At 48.3% G+C, this 18,499-nt stretch overlaps 1 protein-coding gene across 3 annotated transcripts in view; it reads left to right on the forward strand.

The window, feature by feature from the left end:
• flt1 (fms related receptor tyrosine kinase 1) overlaps positions 1–18,499 on the forward strand; it is a 20,934-nt gene continuing 2,435 nt past the window's right edge. Inside the window, exons 1-20 of one of the 3 annotated variants that reach the window (XM_058059300.2) lie at positions 1–323; positions 1,395–1,497; positions 1,971–2,176; positions 3,067–3,191; positions 4,695–4,860; positions 4,929–5,065; positions 5,251–5,422; positions 6,119–6,236; positions 6,310–6,479; positions 6,571–6,718; positions 12,076–12,202; positions 12,277–12,385; positions 12,929–13,231; positions 14,815–14,961; positions 15,026–15,157; positions 17,212–17,318; positions 17,407–17,545; positions 17,827–17,931; positions 18,008–18,121; positions 18,211–18,299. In XM_058059300.2, coding sequence (XP_057915283.2) covers positions 272–323; positions 1,395–1,497; positions 1,971–2,176; positions 3,067–3,191; positions 4,695–4,860; positions 4,929–5,065; positions 5,251–5,422; positions 6,119–6,236; positions 6,310–6,479; positions 6,571–6,718; positions 12,076–12,202; positions 12,277–12,385; positions 12,929–13,231; positions 14,815–14,961; positions 15,026–15,157; positions 17,212–17,318; positions 17,407–17,545; positions 17,827–17,931; positions 18,008–18,121; positions 18,211–18,299 — 2,769 coding nt within the window. In that variant the 5' untranslated portion in view covers positions 1–271. Of the gene's footprint in view, positions 324–1,394; positions 1,498–1,970; positions 2,177–3,066; positions 3,192–4,694; positions 4,861–4,928; positions 5,066–5,250; positions 5,423–6,118; positions 6,237–6,309; positions 6,480–6,570; positions 6,719–9,019; positions 9,200–10,917; positions 11,433–12,075; positions 12,203–12,276; positions 12,386–12,928; positions 13,232–14,814; positions 14,962–15,025; positions 15,158–17,211; positions 17,319–17,406; positions 17,546–17,826; positions 17,932–18,007; positions 18,122–18,210; positions 18,300–18,499 lie in introns of those variants that run through there. The other 2 variants (XM_078792483.1, XM_058059301.2) reach the window with 2 other exon arrangements.

The raw sequence follows: 18,499 nt of genomic DNA on the forward strand, positions 1-18,499 counted from the left end.
CTGCGCGTCACGGAAGCCCGCCATCCGGTGGCCCCACTGTGGGAACTCTATAAATCCACGCCGGGGGCCAAAAGGATGGGAAAACCTTTAACTGGAGTCCCAAAGAGAGAGAGAGAGAGAGAGGGAGGAGAGAGAGAGAGAGAGAGAGACGTCCAGCTTCATCTTCATCATCCCATCCTCTTCATGGTTAAGATTACTTTCAAGTGGACTTTCATTCAAACCCTCCGCCTCCTCCTTTGCCTCCCTCGTCAACTTCCAGCGGAGTCGCAGGATGAACTTTCTGGGCTTTCTGCTCTGTGGATTGTACGCGGGCTTTGCCGAAGGTCAGTCTCCTTATTCTCCTTCTTATTCTCCTTCTTTTCCTTCTCCTTCTTCTCCTTCTCCTTCTCCTTCCACCGCTGCACTGAGACATTACGTCAGAACCAGAATGTAGAACTACTTAAACACTTCAAACATGCCATTCATGTAATGGCTTATTTTACTAGATAATATATGTTCATATTTGTGCTGTAATATTTCCAACTATGCCAAACTCCAGTATATAAGTTGTGTGTGTTTAAATCATCCTTCAGTACTTGATTATGTATTTTTCTATTTCATATTTGTTAGACCTTGGAAAACCCTCATCATTCCCGACAGTCCGGGTTGGAACGAGAGACCTTGGTAGCACTTTAGGTTTATATTTTTATTATATTTTTATCAAAATGATATTTGTTACTATTTGATATTTGTCAGTCCTCTGCTAATATCCAGAAATGGCGTGGAAAGCCTCCCATCTACTTTTTTGGTTCCATACTGCTAATATCTTAAATCAATTTTTTCCTAAATTCTCGATGTTAAAATAATGAAATGTTAGGAAATATTTCCACTGTATTTTTGAAATTTAATTGATTCTAAATTTTTGGAAAGTGGATCCAAGTGACTGAAGGCTGAGCGATGACATCCTGGACTTAAACGTCAGCCTTGGTCGTTAGTTGCAGTTGCTAATCAGCTAATCGGCTAATCAGCCAACAATGAAGCGAACCTGAGATGTCGTCTCTCAGGACGCGTTCCCATTCCTTTAGTTGTGCTGAGTGTGAGTGAGGAGGACGAATCCAAGGAAAGGAAGCGTATAGGAAGTGTGAATGGCTCATCCGCGAGGAGCCATCTTGCAGACGATGGGAGAGAAGCCATGACGGTGGCGGCGAAGCGACTCCTCAATGTTGACTGGCCGTGAAGCTTGGGGAACTTGTCTGGTCCTGGTCTGTTCTGTCCTCGTTAATAACGCTGACAGAGAAGCAGGGACGCTGCTGACGCATTTCCACCGTGGTCCTCAGCGTCCTCATAAACCCCAAACCTGGTTGACCTATGACCCAGGAAATGAAGCGTACCAGTTTACTTTCTCTCTTTTGAAGGCAGCGACCAAGCGGGTAAAGGCAGGTACAGCGAGCCGGTGCTGGAGGGGGCGCTTGGTCAGGTGGTGCTGGAGGTCAACCACACCCTCCAGCTCAACTGCAGGTGAGTTCAGGTAGATCACCGTAGCGTGGAATGGCGACTGGGCCTTTTCTCATTGGCACCATGGGCAAAAGTATTGGGACAATGACACCTCCAGGAAGGGAACTCTTCTTTGGGAAAGACCTTCTAGAAGATTCCATGGGAATCTAGAAGATTCCATGGGATTTTTTTTTTTGTCTTTCAAAGTGGAAGTGGGGTCCGACCCGTCAACTCTCCCATTTTCAGATAAAGTCCATATTATTATTATTATTTTAACATTGATCTAACATCCTGCCTTCAAAATAAAACCACCCCATGTAAAATAACACACACACTCAAATGAGGATTAAGGTGCAGCAGCTTGAGAACAATAAAGAAAAACATGCCACTACAGTTAATCGGCTATTAGATCTATGGGGAGACGTGTCCCATAACTTTTGTCCAGCCAGTGTGTGTTTTTAGCGTGTGACCTTCAGCACGTCTAATGGTTTCTCCAGGGGTCGCTGGGAGCTCTCCTGGTCTTTCCCCCCAGACGTGGCCGCGGATCAGGTCCACGTGCGCGACTCCCGCTGCGGCAAGTCCCTGCAGCTCCACTGCAGCCGCCTGACGCTCGGCGGCGCCCGGGCCCACCACACGGGGACCTTCCGTTGCCGGTACCGCCAGCGAGTCCAGAAGCAGGCGTCTGTTTACGTGTTTGTGGCAGGTAAGACTTGACTTGCATGCTTGTTGTTTCAACAGGATGTGCTAAAAACAGCCAATTATATCCAAACACACTTTGGACATCCTCCTTGATGAGTCTGGCACAGTCGGACCACCGGGCCCACCAAGCCGAGCGGCTCGAAATAGAAAAGAGTGGTCGCTTGCGGGGCAGGAGTGGCCCGTACAGCTGCTGAAAGGCTCAAACCTGGGCAGAGTTTCCCATGCGGAGCGGCGGCCTTATCTGCCCCGCTCAGCCTCGCCTCCAGCATCCTGTGCTCCGGGGAGGAGGGAGGGAGGGCGGCGGAGGGGGCGTCGCCTCTCGGACAAGGTGGCGCTCTCTGTGTTTGTGTGAAGATGAAGGCCGCCGCCAAGAGAAGTCGGAGAGCATCTCCGAGGTGATATAAGCCGGGCCGGGGGCCAGAACAGTGGCACGGCCCAAAGAGGACCCTGGGGGGCCATCCATGGCTCGGGTCAGCGCGTCCGTGACGCCGCCCCCTCCGTGAAGCCCCCACATGAAATCAAAGCAGCAGAAGGAAGCCCGGCTCAGTGGGCCGGTCCTTGGGGTACTTTTGTCTGGAAGGTTCAGAGATTTGCTTTCCTTCAATAACACAAGCAAACAATCTTTATTCTGGACCGCGGCAGACGTGAGCTCAGACCAGGATGGTCCAGGATTGGTGGTTCTCATCTTCACAAGACATCAATGCTGTCTTGGGAGTCGGGCTTGTGAGGGTTTCAGCACCGAAAGGTTCCCCTACAGTCCTCAACTGCTAACAGTTTAGCATATATTATATTTCTTTAGCATCTTTTCACCGCTAAATGTCTCCATGGTGTCCCCCCCCCCCCCCCTCGCCGGTACGCATGATTGGTCCCTGAGCGCCAGTGTTTGGGTTTCAGACAGCCGGCAGCCATTTGTGGAGCATCCGGAGATGAGTCCTTACGTGTTGTACATGAAGGAGAAGCAGCCGCTGGTCATCCCATGCAGGGTCACCCATCCCAACATCACCAGCAGCCTGGTCAAGGTCAGTGAACGCAACACCCGTGTAACCTTTTTCAAGACATTTGGCACTTTTCCCGTCGGGTCCAATGACTTTTGCCGCTCATCCTGGCAAAGCTTGTATGAAATGTGTCAGCAGCAGAGAAAATGTTGGAAATGAGGACCTAACAAGCCTCTTCCCATCTCCTGGCACCTTTTGGATGCAGGACGTTGGGGCGCTTCAGTGCCCCCTTGGCCCCCAGCCATCATCACTTCCCTCCGCCTGGTAGATGGACTCCTGGCTGCCAACCTCCCCCCAACCCCCCACTCGCTGATGCTTTAAACAGCTGGCTTGTGTGCGAGGAGGAAGCCCGAGCAGCCACTGTTGGCCCCGAAGTGCACGCCATTGTCTGGCGGCGGCCATTAGCTTCTGGTCCGTGCGCTGGCTGGCGTGTGGGAGAAGAACGTTCATCATCTTTGCTTCAAAATAGCTTGTTGCTTCATTCTCTTACGCAAGTCCGTGCTCTTTCTTTGGTCATCCACCATTTGGACAACCAGTTTAGTCATCCAAGTTAAAAAAAAAAGTAATTCCAAAGACATTTCTGATATAGAAATAGAAACTAATAAATAGGACACATGCAAACATTAATGAGGGCTGCGTTCCATTCAGCTTTTAGCTAGTTTGAACTAGCTAGTTTTAACCAATTCATGACAGAAAATAAATCTCTAAATCCCCTAACTGTGAACCAGAGGGGTCCAAAGTGTGGCCCGGGGGCCATTCACGGCACACAGCTTCTTTTGTATTGGCCCGCGGCACAAATTGGAAATACAACTGAACCAAAAAACGAGTGAAAATCCACTCCAAAGGCCAATTTAAAAAAAAAAAGAATACTAACAACTAATACTACAACAAATAGTACTGCAGTACTCCATCACAAACCAGCATTTGTCCTCCTCTCCAACGCTTCCAACCAAATGTGCTAAAAATAGCCTTCCTCCTTCCTGGTCCCTCCGCTTGGAATCCACTGGCCGTCCTCTGGAGTGTTTTTTTCCTGGAAGGCTTCGGAGCGCTCGGACAACAATACACACCAGGCCGTCTGTGAAAGTGACCAGGAGGGCCCCGCCCCAACGTGTCCGCTTCCTGTAGTGACAGGATGCCAGGAGATGGACTGGAGACGCGTCCGACACATCCTGGCGTCCTCCTTGGGACGCCTTAGCTCCGCCTCCTCCGCGTTGGCAGGTTGGGTTAGGTAAGGGGGCCACCACACGGGGCCCCTGGGAGGAGGCTTCAGTGGCTGAAACAAGAGGGAGGTCCTGTCACTCACTGGAGGTCTACCTGGTCCCTGGAGAGAGGGTGGGAGGCTTTCACTGTCACGCAACGTTTGGCGTTACGCAAGGCGACTAGAACGCCGCATCCAGAATCTTTTAGATTGGACCCAAAATATACAAAAATACTACATATATATATATACATATATATATATGCAGTGCTAACTAGCTGCTGCTAACTTGAAAGCGCATTGCTAAGAAGGACTTTGCCCCCCCACAGTTCCCCAGCCAAAGCCTGAGTCCGGACCAGAGGAACATCATGTGGAGCAGCAAGACCGGCTTCACCATCCGCAGTCCAACCTTCTACTACATCGGCCTCTTCTTCTGCCAGAGCGTCCTGGACGGCGTCACGCACAAGTCCCGCATTTACTTTGTCCACAGACCAGGTCCGCCGCCTTGATTAATCAGGTCTCTTGAACGCCCCTTAACCGTGTCCCCCGCGTCTCCCCCTCAGTGAGTGAAATCATGGAGGTGTACCTGAACAGCAGCGGTCCCGTGCAGGCCTTGAAGGGCGAGAGCTTGGTTCTCAACTGCACCGCCACCGGAGAACTCAACACCAGGGTCAACATCACCTGGGACTACCCCGGCAAGGTGGGGGCCGCCTCACCACACCATTCCTATCCCGTCCTCTAGGTGGTGGTGACGAGCGCTGCCAAGACGTCACTGGCCCACTTGGCTCCACGGCGAGGGACAGGAACCAAACTCACGTTACTAAAGTATTTAAGTACTAAAGTACTGAAGTATTTAAGTACTAAGTCTGCGTCTTTGTCTTACAGAGCAGCAACAGCGGCTCCACGTCCAAACGCCTCCTGAAGCACAGAACCCACATGCTCTTCTACAGCATCCTCACCATCCCCAAACTCCAGCGCTCCGACCGCGGCCTCTACACGTGCCGCGTCAGCAGCGGCGACAACACCAAACAGCAGAAAGTGGGCGTGACCGTCTACGGTGAGCGCTACCTTTGAGCACGGCTCCTCAAATGAAATCCTGAAATGACCACGTTCTTAAAACAGCTAAGTTCTTCTGTCATTTAGAGGATCTTTGACGTTTTTGCGATGCATTCTTAAACAGCAATGCTGTTGTATAGATGATCTTTGGCTAGCATTTTTGCAACAAGTCCTTAAAAACTGCATAATGCTCTTTTATAGAGGATCTTTGACTCACGTTTTTGATGTGTATTCTTAAAAAGAGTAGGCTGCTCCTGTCATAGAGGATCTTTGAGGAATGCACTTGCAGCAGATTCCTAAAAATAGCAGAGTGCTCTTGTCATATATCGGATCTTTGACTACTGCGGAAAATAAATGGCCCATAAAAAGAGCAGCAGCTCGCTTCGCATAGAGGATCTTTGACTATGCATTTTTCCGTCATTTTTGCTCCGTTCAGAGCCGAATCCTAAAAAATAAGAGTACTCTGGTCATGTGCAGGATCTTTGACTAGTTTGGAGGATCTTGCAGAATGCTCCTGTTATATAGAAGATCTTTGACTGAACCCTTAAAAACAGCAGAGCACTCCTGTTGTGTAGAGGATCTTTGTCCAGCGTAAACGACTCGCTTGTGTTTAAATTTGTGACTTGATGACTCGGTCGGCGTTAAGCGAGTCCCCCGGAAGAAAAGCCTCACCTTGTGCGGTCACGTGTGTCTTCAGATCGTCCGTTCATCCGTCTGAAGCCCAGACGAGGATCCGTGATGGAGGCTCAAGCGGGACAGAAATCGTACCGGATCTCGCCCAAACTGCGAGCCTTCCCGGCCCCCGAGGTCATCTGGTAAGACGACGCCGGCCCCCGCCTCGGCAAAGCGCTAAAGGACGGCGTGTAAGTTGGACTGCTGCCGTTGCAGGTTGAAGGACGGCATGGTGGCGGCAGAGCAATGCTCCAGGTACCACATGGATGGCAACTCTCTGGTCATCAGGGACGTGGCCGAGGAGGACGCCGGGAAATATACCGTCCTCGTACGCATCCAGGAGCACGGACTCTACCACAACCTCACGCTAACGCTGGTGGTCAACGGTAAGCCAACATTTACTCACTTTTATGACCGACTCATTTTGAACTATGAACGACTCCACTTGCTGACTCTTCTTCCCTTGGATGTCTGCAGTGAGCCCTCAGATCGGAGAGAAAGCCGTCTCGTCGCAGGACCCGGGTTCTGTGCCCCGGGGGAGCAGACAGTCTCTCCACTGTACGTCCCACGGTGTCCCCCCTCCTCACATCCAGTGGCTGTGGCACCCCTGCCCCCCGAAAGGCCTGTAAGTACATTTCTAAGAATGTCACCTTAATTCCAGTGGACCCTCCGTGGAAGTCCATCTCTGAACTCATCGTTAGAGAACCCCAAAGTTTTACCCCCCCGAAATTCATCCTATTATTAATCCTAATAAAGCTGAATGTTGTCATCAAATCAATTTTACTCAAAGTAACATGAAATGTGATGACTCCTTTCCACACAGTAAATGCTCTTCCTGTTCTATGGTTACCATCACACTGTTCCTTTTTGACACTAGTCTTTCCCTTCACCAAAAAAATAGAAAAAGTAAAAAAGCCCACATTTGTTTTCAAGTGTATTTAACCTTTTTGGTTTCTAAATTCTACCACTTTGAGATTGTTGGGTGCGCTCGAATGATCCGCACCACACATACTACGCTTACTGCTGTCATGTGACGGCGATAACACCTCTTCATTGTGGTGGTGCTGTGTGCGTGCGTGTGCGTGCGTGTGCGTGCACGCATTGTGTGATTGAGCAAAGGAGACATGTTTTGTCTATTCCAGCGTGTGTGCAGACACGGCTTCCTTCTTGTAACCAGAACAGATGCCTTTGAGGGCCTTTCATGTGTGCTAATGTGCTAATGTTTGTGTGTGTGTTTGTGTGTTTCTTTCACTTGCTTTACCGTCCGTGTGTCTTTTTCCATACGTTTCTTTAATACAGCCAAATGTATGGCTGTGTTTCCTTAATTTGTGTGTACTTTCTGTGTTTGTGTGTGTGTGTGTGTGTGTGTGTGTGGTGCATTCACAGACACACACTTGAAAGCGAAGACAAACAACACACACTTCAATAGACGGCAGTTCCGTGCTCGCAGTCACGATTTGTTGCTTTCCAAATCAAACGCGATGATTTAATGAATTTCCTGTGCAGAACGCCTGTTTATTATTGTGATTGCACACCACATCCTCTCATGCTTTTTCATATATCTCACACACACACACACACACACACACACACTATATATAAAGTTCTCATGAGAAATGACCCAGCCCAGTCCAGCACACACATACTGTATGCACACACACACACACACACACACACACACACACGCAAGCTGAAGCAGGCACTTGGCAAGAAGATTGTAGTATTTGTTGGAGGTCAAAGACGTATTGTGTTGCTGGTGAGCGCGTCAGAGAGGTTAAGTGTTACCTGAGACGCCCACGCCGCGTTCCGCCACGGAGACGCGCCGGCATCGTACTCGTCGGCCTTTGACCCCCGGCGTTCTCTCGCACGGCGCCGTCGTCTCTGCGAAATGAGTTAGTGTTTGTCCGTGATGCACGTGAACGCCTCGTCTGGAACACGGGCGGAAAAGGGTGGCGTGCTTTACCTGCAAAGAAAACTCATACCTGCTTTTTTTTTCCCTCAAACTTTATTTATAGCATGCATGGATGAAGCTGCTTTATACACTTATACAAATCTTACACTATAATTGGACTATAATTTAGGGGGGGGGCACACTTATAATAGGAATTTATTATATCACTGCAGAGAATGTATAGTAGTCAAATTGCAAGAATCATTAAGATACTTATTATTATTATTATAAGAAGGATGTTTTTTATATATATTTTTAAAGTGAAGTATATATTTTTGTAATGTATTATTGCAAGAATTAATTGAAAAAATATTTTAAAAATAAACTATTGCAAGAATGAAGTTCAAAATTTTTTTTAAAGAAATTGTACTACTAAAAAAATGCAGTAAAATTATTTTCAAATTACACCATTTCAAGAATAAATTAAAAAAATATTTTAATTTTTTTTTTACTATTGCAAAAATGCTTTTAAAAAAACAACGAGGTAAAAATATTGTACTATTGCAATAGTAAGTTCAGATGCATAAATCCAAAAATGAGTTTGTTGCAAGCACGAAGAAAGTATTTGAAATGATAGTACTATAAACGACTGAGCAGCCAGGAAAGAGGCGCATGTCCCACTTTGTCACATGTGTCGTTTCCTGCTCTATGGTTATCATCACAGTGTTCTCTTTTCCGTCCATTATGGTGGTACAGGAAGACTACTGAGAAAGTACACAGGTCGTGTTTCTTAGTGAGAAAAAGGCTGTACTTGTGTCAATGCTGCCACATTGCGAAAAGAGAAAAAACAACGGCATTGAAATGACGGTGTTGCACTTTCCCAGATCACAGTGTAGGTGCTGTTTCCTGTTCTATGGTCATCGTCACGTTTTCATCCTGCAAAGCTCTGTTCTGGTTGGCTACTTGTGCTTGACTGCTGAGTGTGTTTGCTGTGGCTGCATCCTCACATCCTCACTGGGCCCTTGTTCTTTGCAGCCCGGCTGCACCACAAGCCTGACGCCGAGCCGGAGGAGGCCCAGGCGCAGTGGGCCAGGCCGGGCCAGGCTGAGGAGGCCTCTCGCCCGGGTCCCGGGTCCGCTGCCGGGTTCGGCCCTGGGAATCGCAGCGCTCTTATCTGGCCCGGGCAGGAGGCGCACTGGGCTTCCTGTGCAAAAATCAGAGCGCTTTTCCTCTTGTTGTTTGGCTTCCTCTCCGACGCGAGACGCTTCCCAGCAGCGTGATTGTCCCCTCGTCTTCAAACGTGGCACAGGCCGCTTCCGAAAGAGCTTGATCTATTCTGGAGAGCCCCCGCCGCGGCTCTGCTGCCTCCCCGCCGCCCCTGCACACATACCTCCGCAGCCCCGTTCGGTCGCCAGCTCTGCCCTCCGCCTCAACCCCAACCCGGCATCCTCGCTGGAGCAAGGACCCCCGCCCTCCTGACACGAACACGCTTGATGAGCTGAGAGGACTTGCGACACTGCTGAGCGGTGAAGACCAGCACTCGAGCAAAATGATGATCAAAACATGTCTAAGGTTTCAGGACGCCTGCTTGATGACTTTATTTATTGTGCGCCTTCTCTTGCTCCCGTAGTTCATCCATGCTTTTATTCTCGTCCATCCATCCATCCATCAATCCATCCATCCTCCACCAGCCACATTTTTGGAGCTGCTTTGCTTTTTTTGTGTGTCCTAGAGTGGTACTATCATGGGTGCATGTCCCGAGCCCTGACCTAAGCCCCGACATCCACACAAGCTGTGAGTTTCTGTTCAGATGTTTGTTTTTTTTTCCCCTCCACCAGCAAGAAGGCCAAAAAAAAAGAGGAAAGATAGGACACCCACGTTGGGACGCTGTCGTAGTTCTCGATTCAAAGACCGACGCCTACCATGTAGGACGTCAGAGCACACCTGAGACTGACGTGTCCTCCTCATGTCCGCTCAGCCAAGTCCTTAGCGCTGCCCTGGTGTCCGTCTTCACCTGTGACGAAATACAAGCCATTTCTAGCAAGGAGTAGCGGGGCAAAAATATAGACCGGAAAACTACAACCAGCAGGGAAAAGAAACATTCCAAAATATCCACTTCAGTATTTTCTTTGTTTTCATTTGTCAAATACATACCGAATGAAATATTGAGCAGATAAAATGATGAACGGTGAATGATTCATCATGTTTTCATTGAGAATAAGAAAAACAGAACTACATGAGAAAAAACTGTAATGACAACTTGAACTTTTATCTCACAGATTGATGAATTTATGCTCATATTTTTAGCCCTAATACTCCTTCATATATTTAAATGCAGGTGTGTGTGTGTGTGTGTGTTCTACGGGTGTCTCCCAATGTGATCCATCCCTTGTATAAAGATGTCCTATGAGTAATATATGAATCTAATATTTAATAATTTTATACAACTAACGTACATATGACAATATTTGCCAACTTGTATGAATCATATTTGGTGTTTTGTGTGTGTGTGTGTGTGTGTGTTTGTGAGTGTGTGTGTGTATTAAACTTATATTTGTGCACACTTGTTGTTTTTCTCACTGTGGTTATTTCGGGGTGGAGACAAGCAGGAACCGTGGGGGACGTGAGGTACAGGCGGAGGTACAAGGTGTTTAGACTGAGCAGGACAGGAAGAAAAAGCAGGAGGTGACCCCCACTGCACACCCCCCCCCCCCCCCCCCCCGACTCCGCTCACACACAACTTAGCACACACACACACACACACTGAGTGGATGCTGTGTTTGATGTCAATGTCTTCTGATTTTCTTTTTCTATTTTTGTAACTAACCACCTTCATGTTTCTATTCTGTGGAACGCAACGTCTTGCTGGAAAGCGTGGGAGATGACAGCTGTGTGTGTGTGTGTGTGTGTGCGTGTGTGTGTGTCATTCACAGGGCGGGTCCTCACGAAAGGAAGAAGACCTCAGGGAAGACAGATATAGATTAACAAATGTTGAATGGATGGAGGATGTTAGATATATATTTAGGCAGTCAGAGGATTACAATTTGTAATCAAATTACTCAAATTATTTAATCATGGTTAATCACAATTCGCAGCAATGTGAAATATGCCTATTGCTGTATTTTTTTAAGCAGAAATATTAATGACAGGACACAATTATGAAAGTGCTCCTCTAAATCCACGTGTCTGAAAATGTGTTTGCCTAACTAGTCTGTGACGTCATGAGCCATATGATGGGTTGCGTTCAAAGACACTTATTGAATTCACATATTTTTTTTAGTGCAGGGGATTTCTGAGCACACTTAAATGCAGCACATTGTTTTTTCCATGATAAGAGTGCTGAGTAATAAGAATATCCTCTTTTATTTGTACTTCTGTTGATTTAGACCTCACACACACATACCCTTGATCACTTTGTTGGCAAATTCGGGGTGTTTTTGAACGGTGGTCTCGTGACAACAAGGAAGTGTCGTTCCGATGCGGAAGAGGCTAGACACGTGTTTGTGAGTTGGATATAACCATAAAGAGACACTATATGGTGTTGTAATGAATGTCCTCAGGTTCTAAAGTTATAAAAGAGCGTCAGACTCTGTGGTGACGCGATATTTGTTCCGCCGTCTGTCGTCATAAATGAAGGGTGTGGCTTGACGTGACGTCCATGGTTAATTATGGTTAGCTTAAAATGTTAGCCAACATAAATGTTAGCTTAAACGTCAGTCATGAAGTAAATGAGTTGCTGCCTTTAAAGCTCTATCTTTGACAGCCCTAGTAGTATATAGTATATAGTATGTAGTATGTACTTTGCGGAAAATATGTATATACCAACATTATATACACACATGACGTCGAGATACGTGTATACTGTATATCCAAAGCTAGCATAGTCTGTATGCATAGTAGAGAATGTCAGGAAGTGGCCGTACATCCTTCATGTATGAACAATAAGACAATTATCATTGTGTACATTACAACAATGTCATGCTTCTAATTAAACAGCTTAAGAGGACTCTTGGTGAACAATGTGAACACCTACACACAAACATACAGCTGTCTTATGTCAACACAGCTGAGTCTCCTCTTCTCCATCCAAGGTGTGCGGCTCCGACATCCTCCTCCCTGTGGACTCGTGTGACGGCGGACAGCGTTCCCGCCACGTCCACGCACAACCACATCCTGAGCGTGGCGCTCAGACAGGAAGTGCTTGAGGGGAAGAAGAAGGTGCACATATACACACAATGACGTGATGTAGTGCTTTGTGTAGCGGAATACCGCTAAACGGTGTCCTCCGTTAGAGTGTTGGGGTTCTAACGGTGGGCCAGGCTCTCGTGACGGGGGTGTATCGCTGCGTCGCCTCCAACGCTGCAGGTGTGGACCAACTGGACGTTGGCTTCTATGTCACAGGTGACACCATCAACCATGCATAGCACATATTAAACAACCAATGGCACATATAGGTTTACTTATGTATGTATGGTTTACTTATGTATGGTATGAAAGGCTGGTGTTGACCTACGCCGGAGAAGTAGGTAGCTGGCATGTGTTGTTTTGCGTTGTGTTGTGTTGTGTGAGTGTGTGTGATAGGAGGTCACATTAATTACCAGGAACACACGGGCAGGCCTCCCTGGTGTGTGTGTGTGTGTGTGTGTGCAAGAGTAAAACAGGAACCAAGGACTCTTATCGTTCCACTTCCTCCCCCCGCACGGCACACTTCCTTGGACTGGCAGGTCAGCTTTATTTCGGGAGGCCTTGGGGTGTTTGGGAAAGATAAACACTATCTGCCATCAGGAAACTCTTGAGCCGTTTCCACGGGAAGTTTCAAATGGCTAAAGTAAATAGAAAGCGTTTCCACGGCTACCCTTTGTCACCACAATAGCCATTCATTGGTCTTCAAAGGTGCTCCAAGATGAAGGAGAGCTTCAAACTTCATCTCTTCTTGACCCTCAGACGTCCCAGGAGGCTTTGGCGTGAGCCTGGGTGAAGAACCCACCGAGGGCGGGGACCTCCACCTCACCTGTCGAGCCAACAAGTACCTGTACACCGCCCTGTCATGGCGGAGGCTGGACCGCACTCACGCCTCCAGCGGGGGCACCGCCCTGCACGCCCACCTCACCACAGGGGAATTCTCCCACTCGCTGCTGCTGTTGCTAAGCAACCTGAGCGCCGAGGACTCCGGGGCTTACGGTTGCTCCGCCCACCACCTTGTCACGGGACTGGAGACACACCTGGTCACGCAGGTGAAGGTCTCAGGTGAGTCACTTCCTATTTCTCCTACGAATTGCTTTAGCTTCAAACATTTACATAAGAGTATCGGGACGCATTTACCTGACATTAAATGCAAAGAAAGTTTTACAAGAAAAAAACAAGACGCTTACCACAAAAAACTAAAATGGTGAAACAACAGTAAGAGCCCCATCAAAAGTACATATGTACTATGTACAGTACATAGATACATGTGTATTTTTAATCTAATATAGGTATGTACTGTACATTGAGACATTTATAAATAGTAAGTCAACAACCACTTGTTGCTAGGCAGATTTGACGGGGCTGAATCTGCCCAACAGGCCAATGAATAAAATGTCTGGTACAAGCCACGCCTTCTTGGCTGATTGAAAGAAAGCATTCACTTCTTCCAAATACATTCCTGGAACTAGTGTCTTTTTTTCTAAAATATCAAAGGTGTTGTTGTTTTTTTAAATACCAATTGTACATTTGGGTACTTGGCACATTTTTGCTCCAAGAGTTAGCTTGCCGGGCAATGCCGGGTAGCACCGTGAGGAACAGGAATGGAGTCCAAGCACAGGACTCTTATTTGTGGACATCCTGATGTCTTAGTGCACGGCTGTGGCGCACGCACACACACACACAAACAAACAAACACTCTCTCAGAGATGTGGCTGTTTTGGAATCGGGTCCCCCCGGCTTCCTGAGGCCCCACCCTGCCTTTGCTCAGCACCTCTTTCACGTGGGAATGAGCTGCGGTGAGGAGGAAGAGCACACAATGGCACTTCCCACAATGCCACATTTACAGGCCCTACATGGGCCGCTGCAACAATCAGCCAATCACACACTGTCAGACCCCCGGCCCCCGCTCACACAATCATCAATTGTTGTCCAGGAGGAACAACAATCAGTCGCCTTGCTTAAGTGACTTTGCCCCATGCTCGCTTTACAATCAGGGTCTGCTTCCTCCGCTGGGACCCCCGTGAGAGAAGCACCACACACTGGGTGACCAACCACACGAAGATACAGCATTTATCACCAGAATCACAATCACCATCTGTAGACACAGAAAGATACATCTTGTGGAGATATGACCTGTTTCAAAGTTGAAATGGATGTCAAATCTTTTTTGATTTATTGTCAAGGTTAGTGTTTAGCACAGCATATTTCTTTCTGTTCACAACTTGCCGGCACTGCCCCCTAGTGGACGCAAAATAAATCCATCATTGCACATTGGAAAGTCAAAAGTCTCAGGCTGGTACGGTGGCCGATAGAGGCAACCACACGTCAACGCCCAAACACATAAATGCTCCAAAACAACAAGGAACAAAAACAAATCGCTACTTTCCTTACTGCAGTCATTTAAGGTCATCTCTGTTGAAATGATGACCTATTGCTTAGTCGTGCTCTTTTCATGTTTTTTTTTACATTTTATTTCTTTTCTTTTTTCAATTGTTTGAAATGATACATTGCTTTTTATTACCAGGCACATGAAGTGAATGTTACTCAGTGTCGCATGAGTAACAAAATCAGTGGTATTAAACATCACAGGAAGAACACTACTGAACCAGTATGTATGTAACCACCTTTGGGGTTTATCCTGTCAGCCTTGGAGCCTCCAGTGCTGCGTAACAATCTAACAGATTGCACCGTCAACATCAGCAGCTCAGTGACCCTCCATTGCTCCAGCGAGGGTGTACCGCGCCCGACTGTCACGTGGTACAAGAACCAACGAGCCCTGCTGCCAGGATCAGGTTAAAACAGCCACACGTAGTCATAGGAAAGAAAGCGTTTTTCAACTGAGAATGTCGTCTGCAGGGATTGTGATGTCAGGGGAGGAAGGTTCCCTCCATATTGAGCGCATCACAGCGGAGGACCAGGGTCTGTACACCTGCAAGGCCATCAATCTGAGAGGAGCTGCACAGAGCTCCGCCTACATTTGGGTCACTAGTAAGTTTGGGGGGATCTGGTAGCACCAGTGACGGTTCAGACTCTGAGGTTTCACTACCAAGTCAGGCAGACTTCTGACTGAGTCATTTTGCGATTTCGCCACGTCTTTATCGTTATCTGTATTATGATAATTACCTCTATTATAACATCTGCTCACCTCAGTGGATGAATGGCTCAGGTAGTAGTGGTAGTAGTAATCATCACCTCTGTTAAAACATCCAACAAGCTCGCCAGCTGACTGGCGCAGGTGGTAGCAGCGGTGGGTCATGGTCCATGGGACCAGAGTTCAAAGCTTGTTAAGGACAGTTCATGTTAAGTTAAGCTTGTTTTGCTATCTCTCAAGTTTGAACATGCATCGTAATCATCACCTCCGTTATAACATGCTTCAAGCTTGCCAGCTGATTGGAGCAGTTGGTAGCAGCGGTGCGTCACGGTCGATGGGACCAGAGTTCAAAACCCGGTCACGTCCAATGTTGCTTGTTTTGCAATTTCGTCAGGTTCAGCATGTATTGTGATCATGACTTCCGTTATATCATCAAGCATGCTTGCTGGCTGGGTGGCTCAGGTGGTAGCACCGCTGATTCATGTTGTGGGAGCTCTTGGTTCAAATCCCAGCAGCAGTTGCCAAAAGAAGTAGATGCAAAAATAGCAGTCTTGTAGTTTTTTTATTTGAAATTTTGTACTTTTTTTAAAAAAGCCAGCTGACTATGCCTATCCACCCCACGCGCGACCTCCCTCACGACCGCCATGCCCCTCCCCCCCCCCCCCCCCCCCACCTCCCACCTCGCCACCCTCCACCCCTCCGGCCATCCCCCACTATACGAGTTTGCGCACACTTAACTCCACCTACTTCTCATTTTATGTTGACTTCATCCAGTTGGAGGCACATATTTATTTAACAATCCCTCAAGAGGCGGGATCCCGCATAATTTCAAGTTGAGGGGGAAGTTACACACACCCCTCATTGTGCCGCCTGGGAAGGCAACACCCTATCACTTTTGTTTTGTTTTTTTTTGGACTAGGATTTGAACACAGTACTCCAGCACCATGAATCTGCGGTGCTACCAATGGAGCTAGTCAGCTGGCAGACATTCCTGATGTTATAACGGAGGTGATGACTACGATAGGTGCTGGAACTGGATAAATGGCAAAATGACCTACACTTGCCCTGACCGGGTATTGAACCTCGCTCTCCTGCACCATGCATCAGCGGTGCTACCACCTGAGCCACCCAGCCAGCAAGCATGCTAACGGAGGTCATGATCACAATACATGCTGAACAAAATTGCAAAACAAGCAACATTGGACGTGACCGGGTTTTGAACTCAGGTCCCATCAACTTTGCCCCACCGCTGCTACCATCTGTGCCATTCAGCTGGCAATCTTGGTAGATGCTATAACGGAGGTGATGATTACGATGCATGTTGAACCTTGAGCGACAGTAAAAAAAGCAACAGTTGACGTGAGCCGGTATTGAACTCTGGTCCCATGGACCATGATCGGGAGAAATAGCAAAACAACTGTAGATAGTGTTTGCACTGACCGAGTCTTGAACCGTGGATCTTATGCACGATGCTCCATCACCCACAGCTTCTGCCACCAGAGCTAACCGCCAGGTGAGCAGCCTGGGTGTTATAACGGAGGTGATGAGGACGACACATGCTGGCCCTTGCGATACAGCAAAACAACAAGACTTGGTATTGAACCTTGATCCCCTGGACTTATAACAATATCCCAATGCTGCTACAAGCTGAGCTAGCTAGCAGGCCAGCAGGTGATGACAAGATATGCCTTTATTCGGGGAAAGACGTTGGTTTTTCATTTTCTCGCCAAATTTCCCAAAACGCGGCAGGATGCCCGAAGGCGCATCCCAAGTGGGAACAGCAACATCAAGAATTTGCTGAGTCGCCATGAGCAGGTTTGGAACCCAGGCCCCCGTGCACCATGACCTTCCGGTGCTGTTAGCTGAGCTATCCAGCAGGAAGTGGGCGTGTTGAGGGACTGATGGCGATGATGAAGATGTCATGTTGAAGTCATGTGATCATGGGGTGCAGGTGCATCGGAGGCGTCTTCCATGGAGGTTCCCACGCTGGCTTGTACCTGCGTGGTGGCTACGTTCCTCTGGCTACTCCTGACGCTCCTGATTCGAAAACTCAGACAGGTACGATGATGATGATGATGATGATGATGACGATGATGATGATGATGGCAACATGTTGACTCATATGAGGAATGTTTGCTCTGTGAAGCCTCACGACCCCCGCAGCAAAGCAGAGTACCTGTCCATCATCGTGGACGCAGGAGGCGGTCCCCTGCAGGAGGAGGGGGGGGGCAGACTCCACTATGACTCCAACCAATGGGAGTTCCCTCGAGAGCGCCTCAAATTAGGTATAAAACTAATCTTTGTTCCCCGAAGGCTCCCAAGGATGTATTGAGAGGATGTATGAAGATCACATGACAGATACGGCGGCTTACGGCGTCGCCGCTGGGAGGGGCCGTCCTTCCGTTCATCAGCCATGTGTTGTCTTTCCTGCTAATTAACTCCATGATAAGTTCACAGTGGGTGTGGCTCGCTGTTTAGCGACTAATCAGCCTCCTCAGCCTTCACCAAAGCCGTCGCCAGGACTGATGAGGACCGTGTTGTCTTTTGTCCTTCCTGTCCCACCCAGGCAACAATCTGGGCCGTGGAGCCTTCGGGAAGGTGGTGCAGGCGTCCGCCTTTGGGCTGGACGACGCCTCCGGCTGCAGGATGGTGGCGGTGAAGATGCTTAAAGGTACGGCAACTCGCCTCCAATCCAAGCCGTCTTCTTTCCAAGTCCTTCAGCCTTCAGGACTGCCTTTGTCCACCAGAGGGCGCCACAGACAGCGAGCGCAAAGCCCTGATGACCGAGCTGAAAATTCTCAGCTACATCGGACATCACGTCAACGTTGTCAACCTCCTGGGGGCCTGCACCACGCCTGGAGGTCTGTCCCTTTGCAGGGGGGTCCCGGGGGGGGCATACTGGGTCCACGACACAACTCCAACCAACCTGACCGCCTGTGTGCCATTGCAGGCCCACTCATGGTCATCGTGGAGTTCTGTCGCTATGGAAACCTCTCCAGCTTCCTGAAGAGCAAGCGAGACGTGTTTGTGCTCAAGCGGGTGAGCAAAATGAAGAAGCAAAAGATGCTAACAGGAACGTTCACACGCACACCTCTCACAACTTCAACAACGTAGACGTTTCCCAATTATTCAGAAAGAGAAAAAAGCGCTCGTCACTTCTGCTATCTCCTTTTGAGGTTTGCAGACCTTATCTGGTCCACAAGACCTCAGGTCGACTTCCCTAAAAGTCCTCTCACATG

Source organism: Doryrhamphus excisus, linkage group LG7, assembly GCF_037039965.1.
Source record: "Doryrhamphus excisus strain RoL-2023G ecotype Guam linkage group LG7, RoL_Dexc_Guam_v1.1, whole genome shotgun sequence".
Classification (NCBI taxonomy): Eukaryota; Metazoa; Chordata; class Actinopteri; order Syngnathiformes; family Syngnathidae; genus Doryrhamphus; species Doryrhamphus excisus.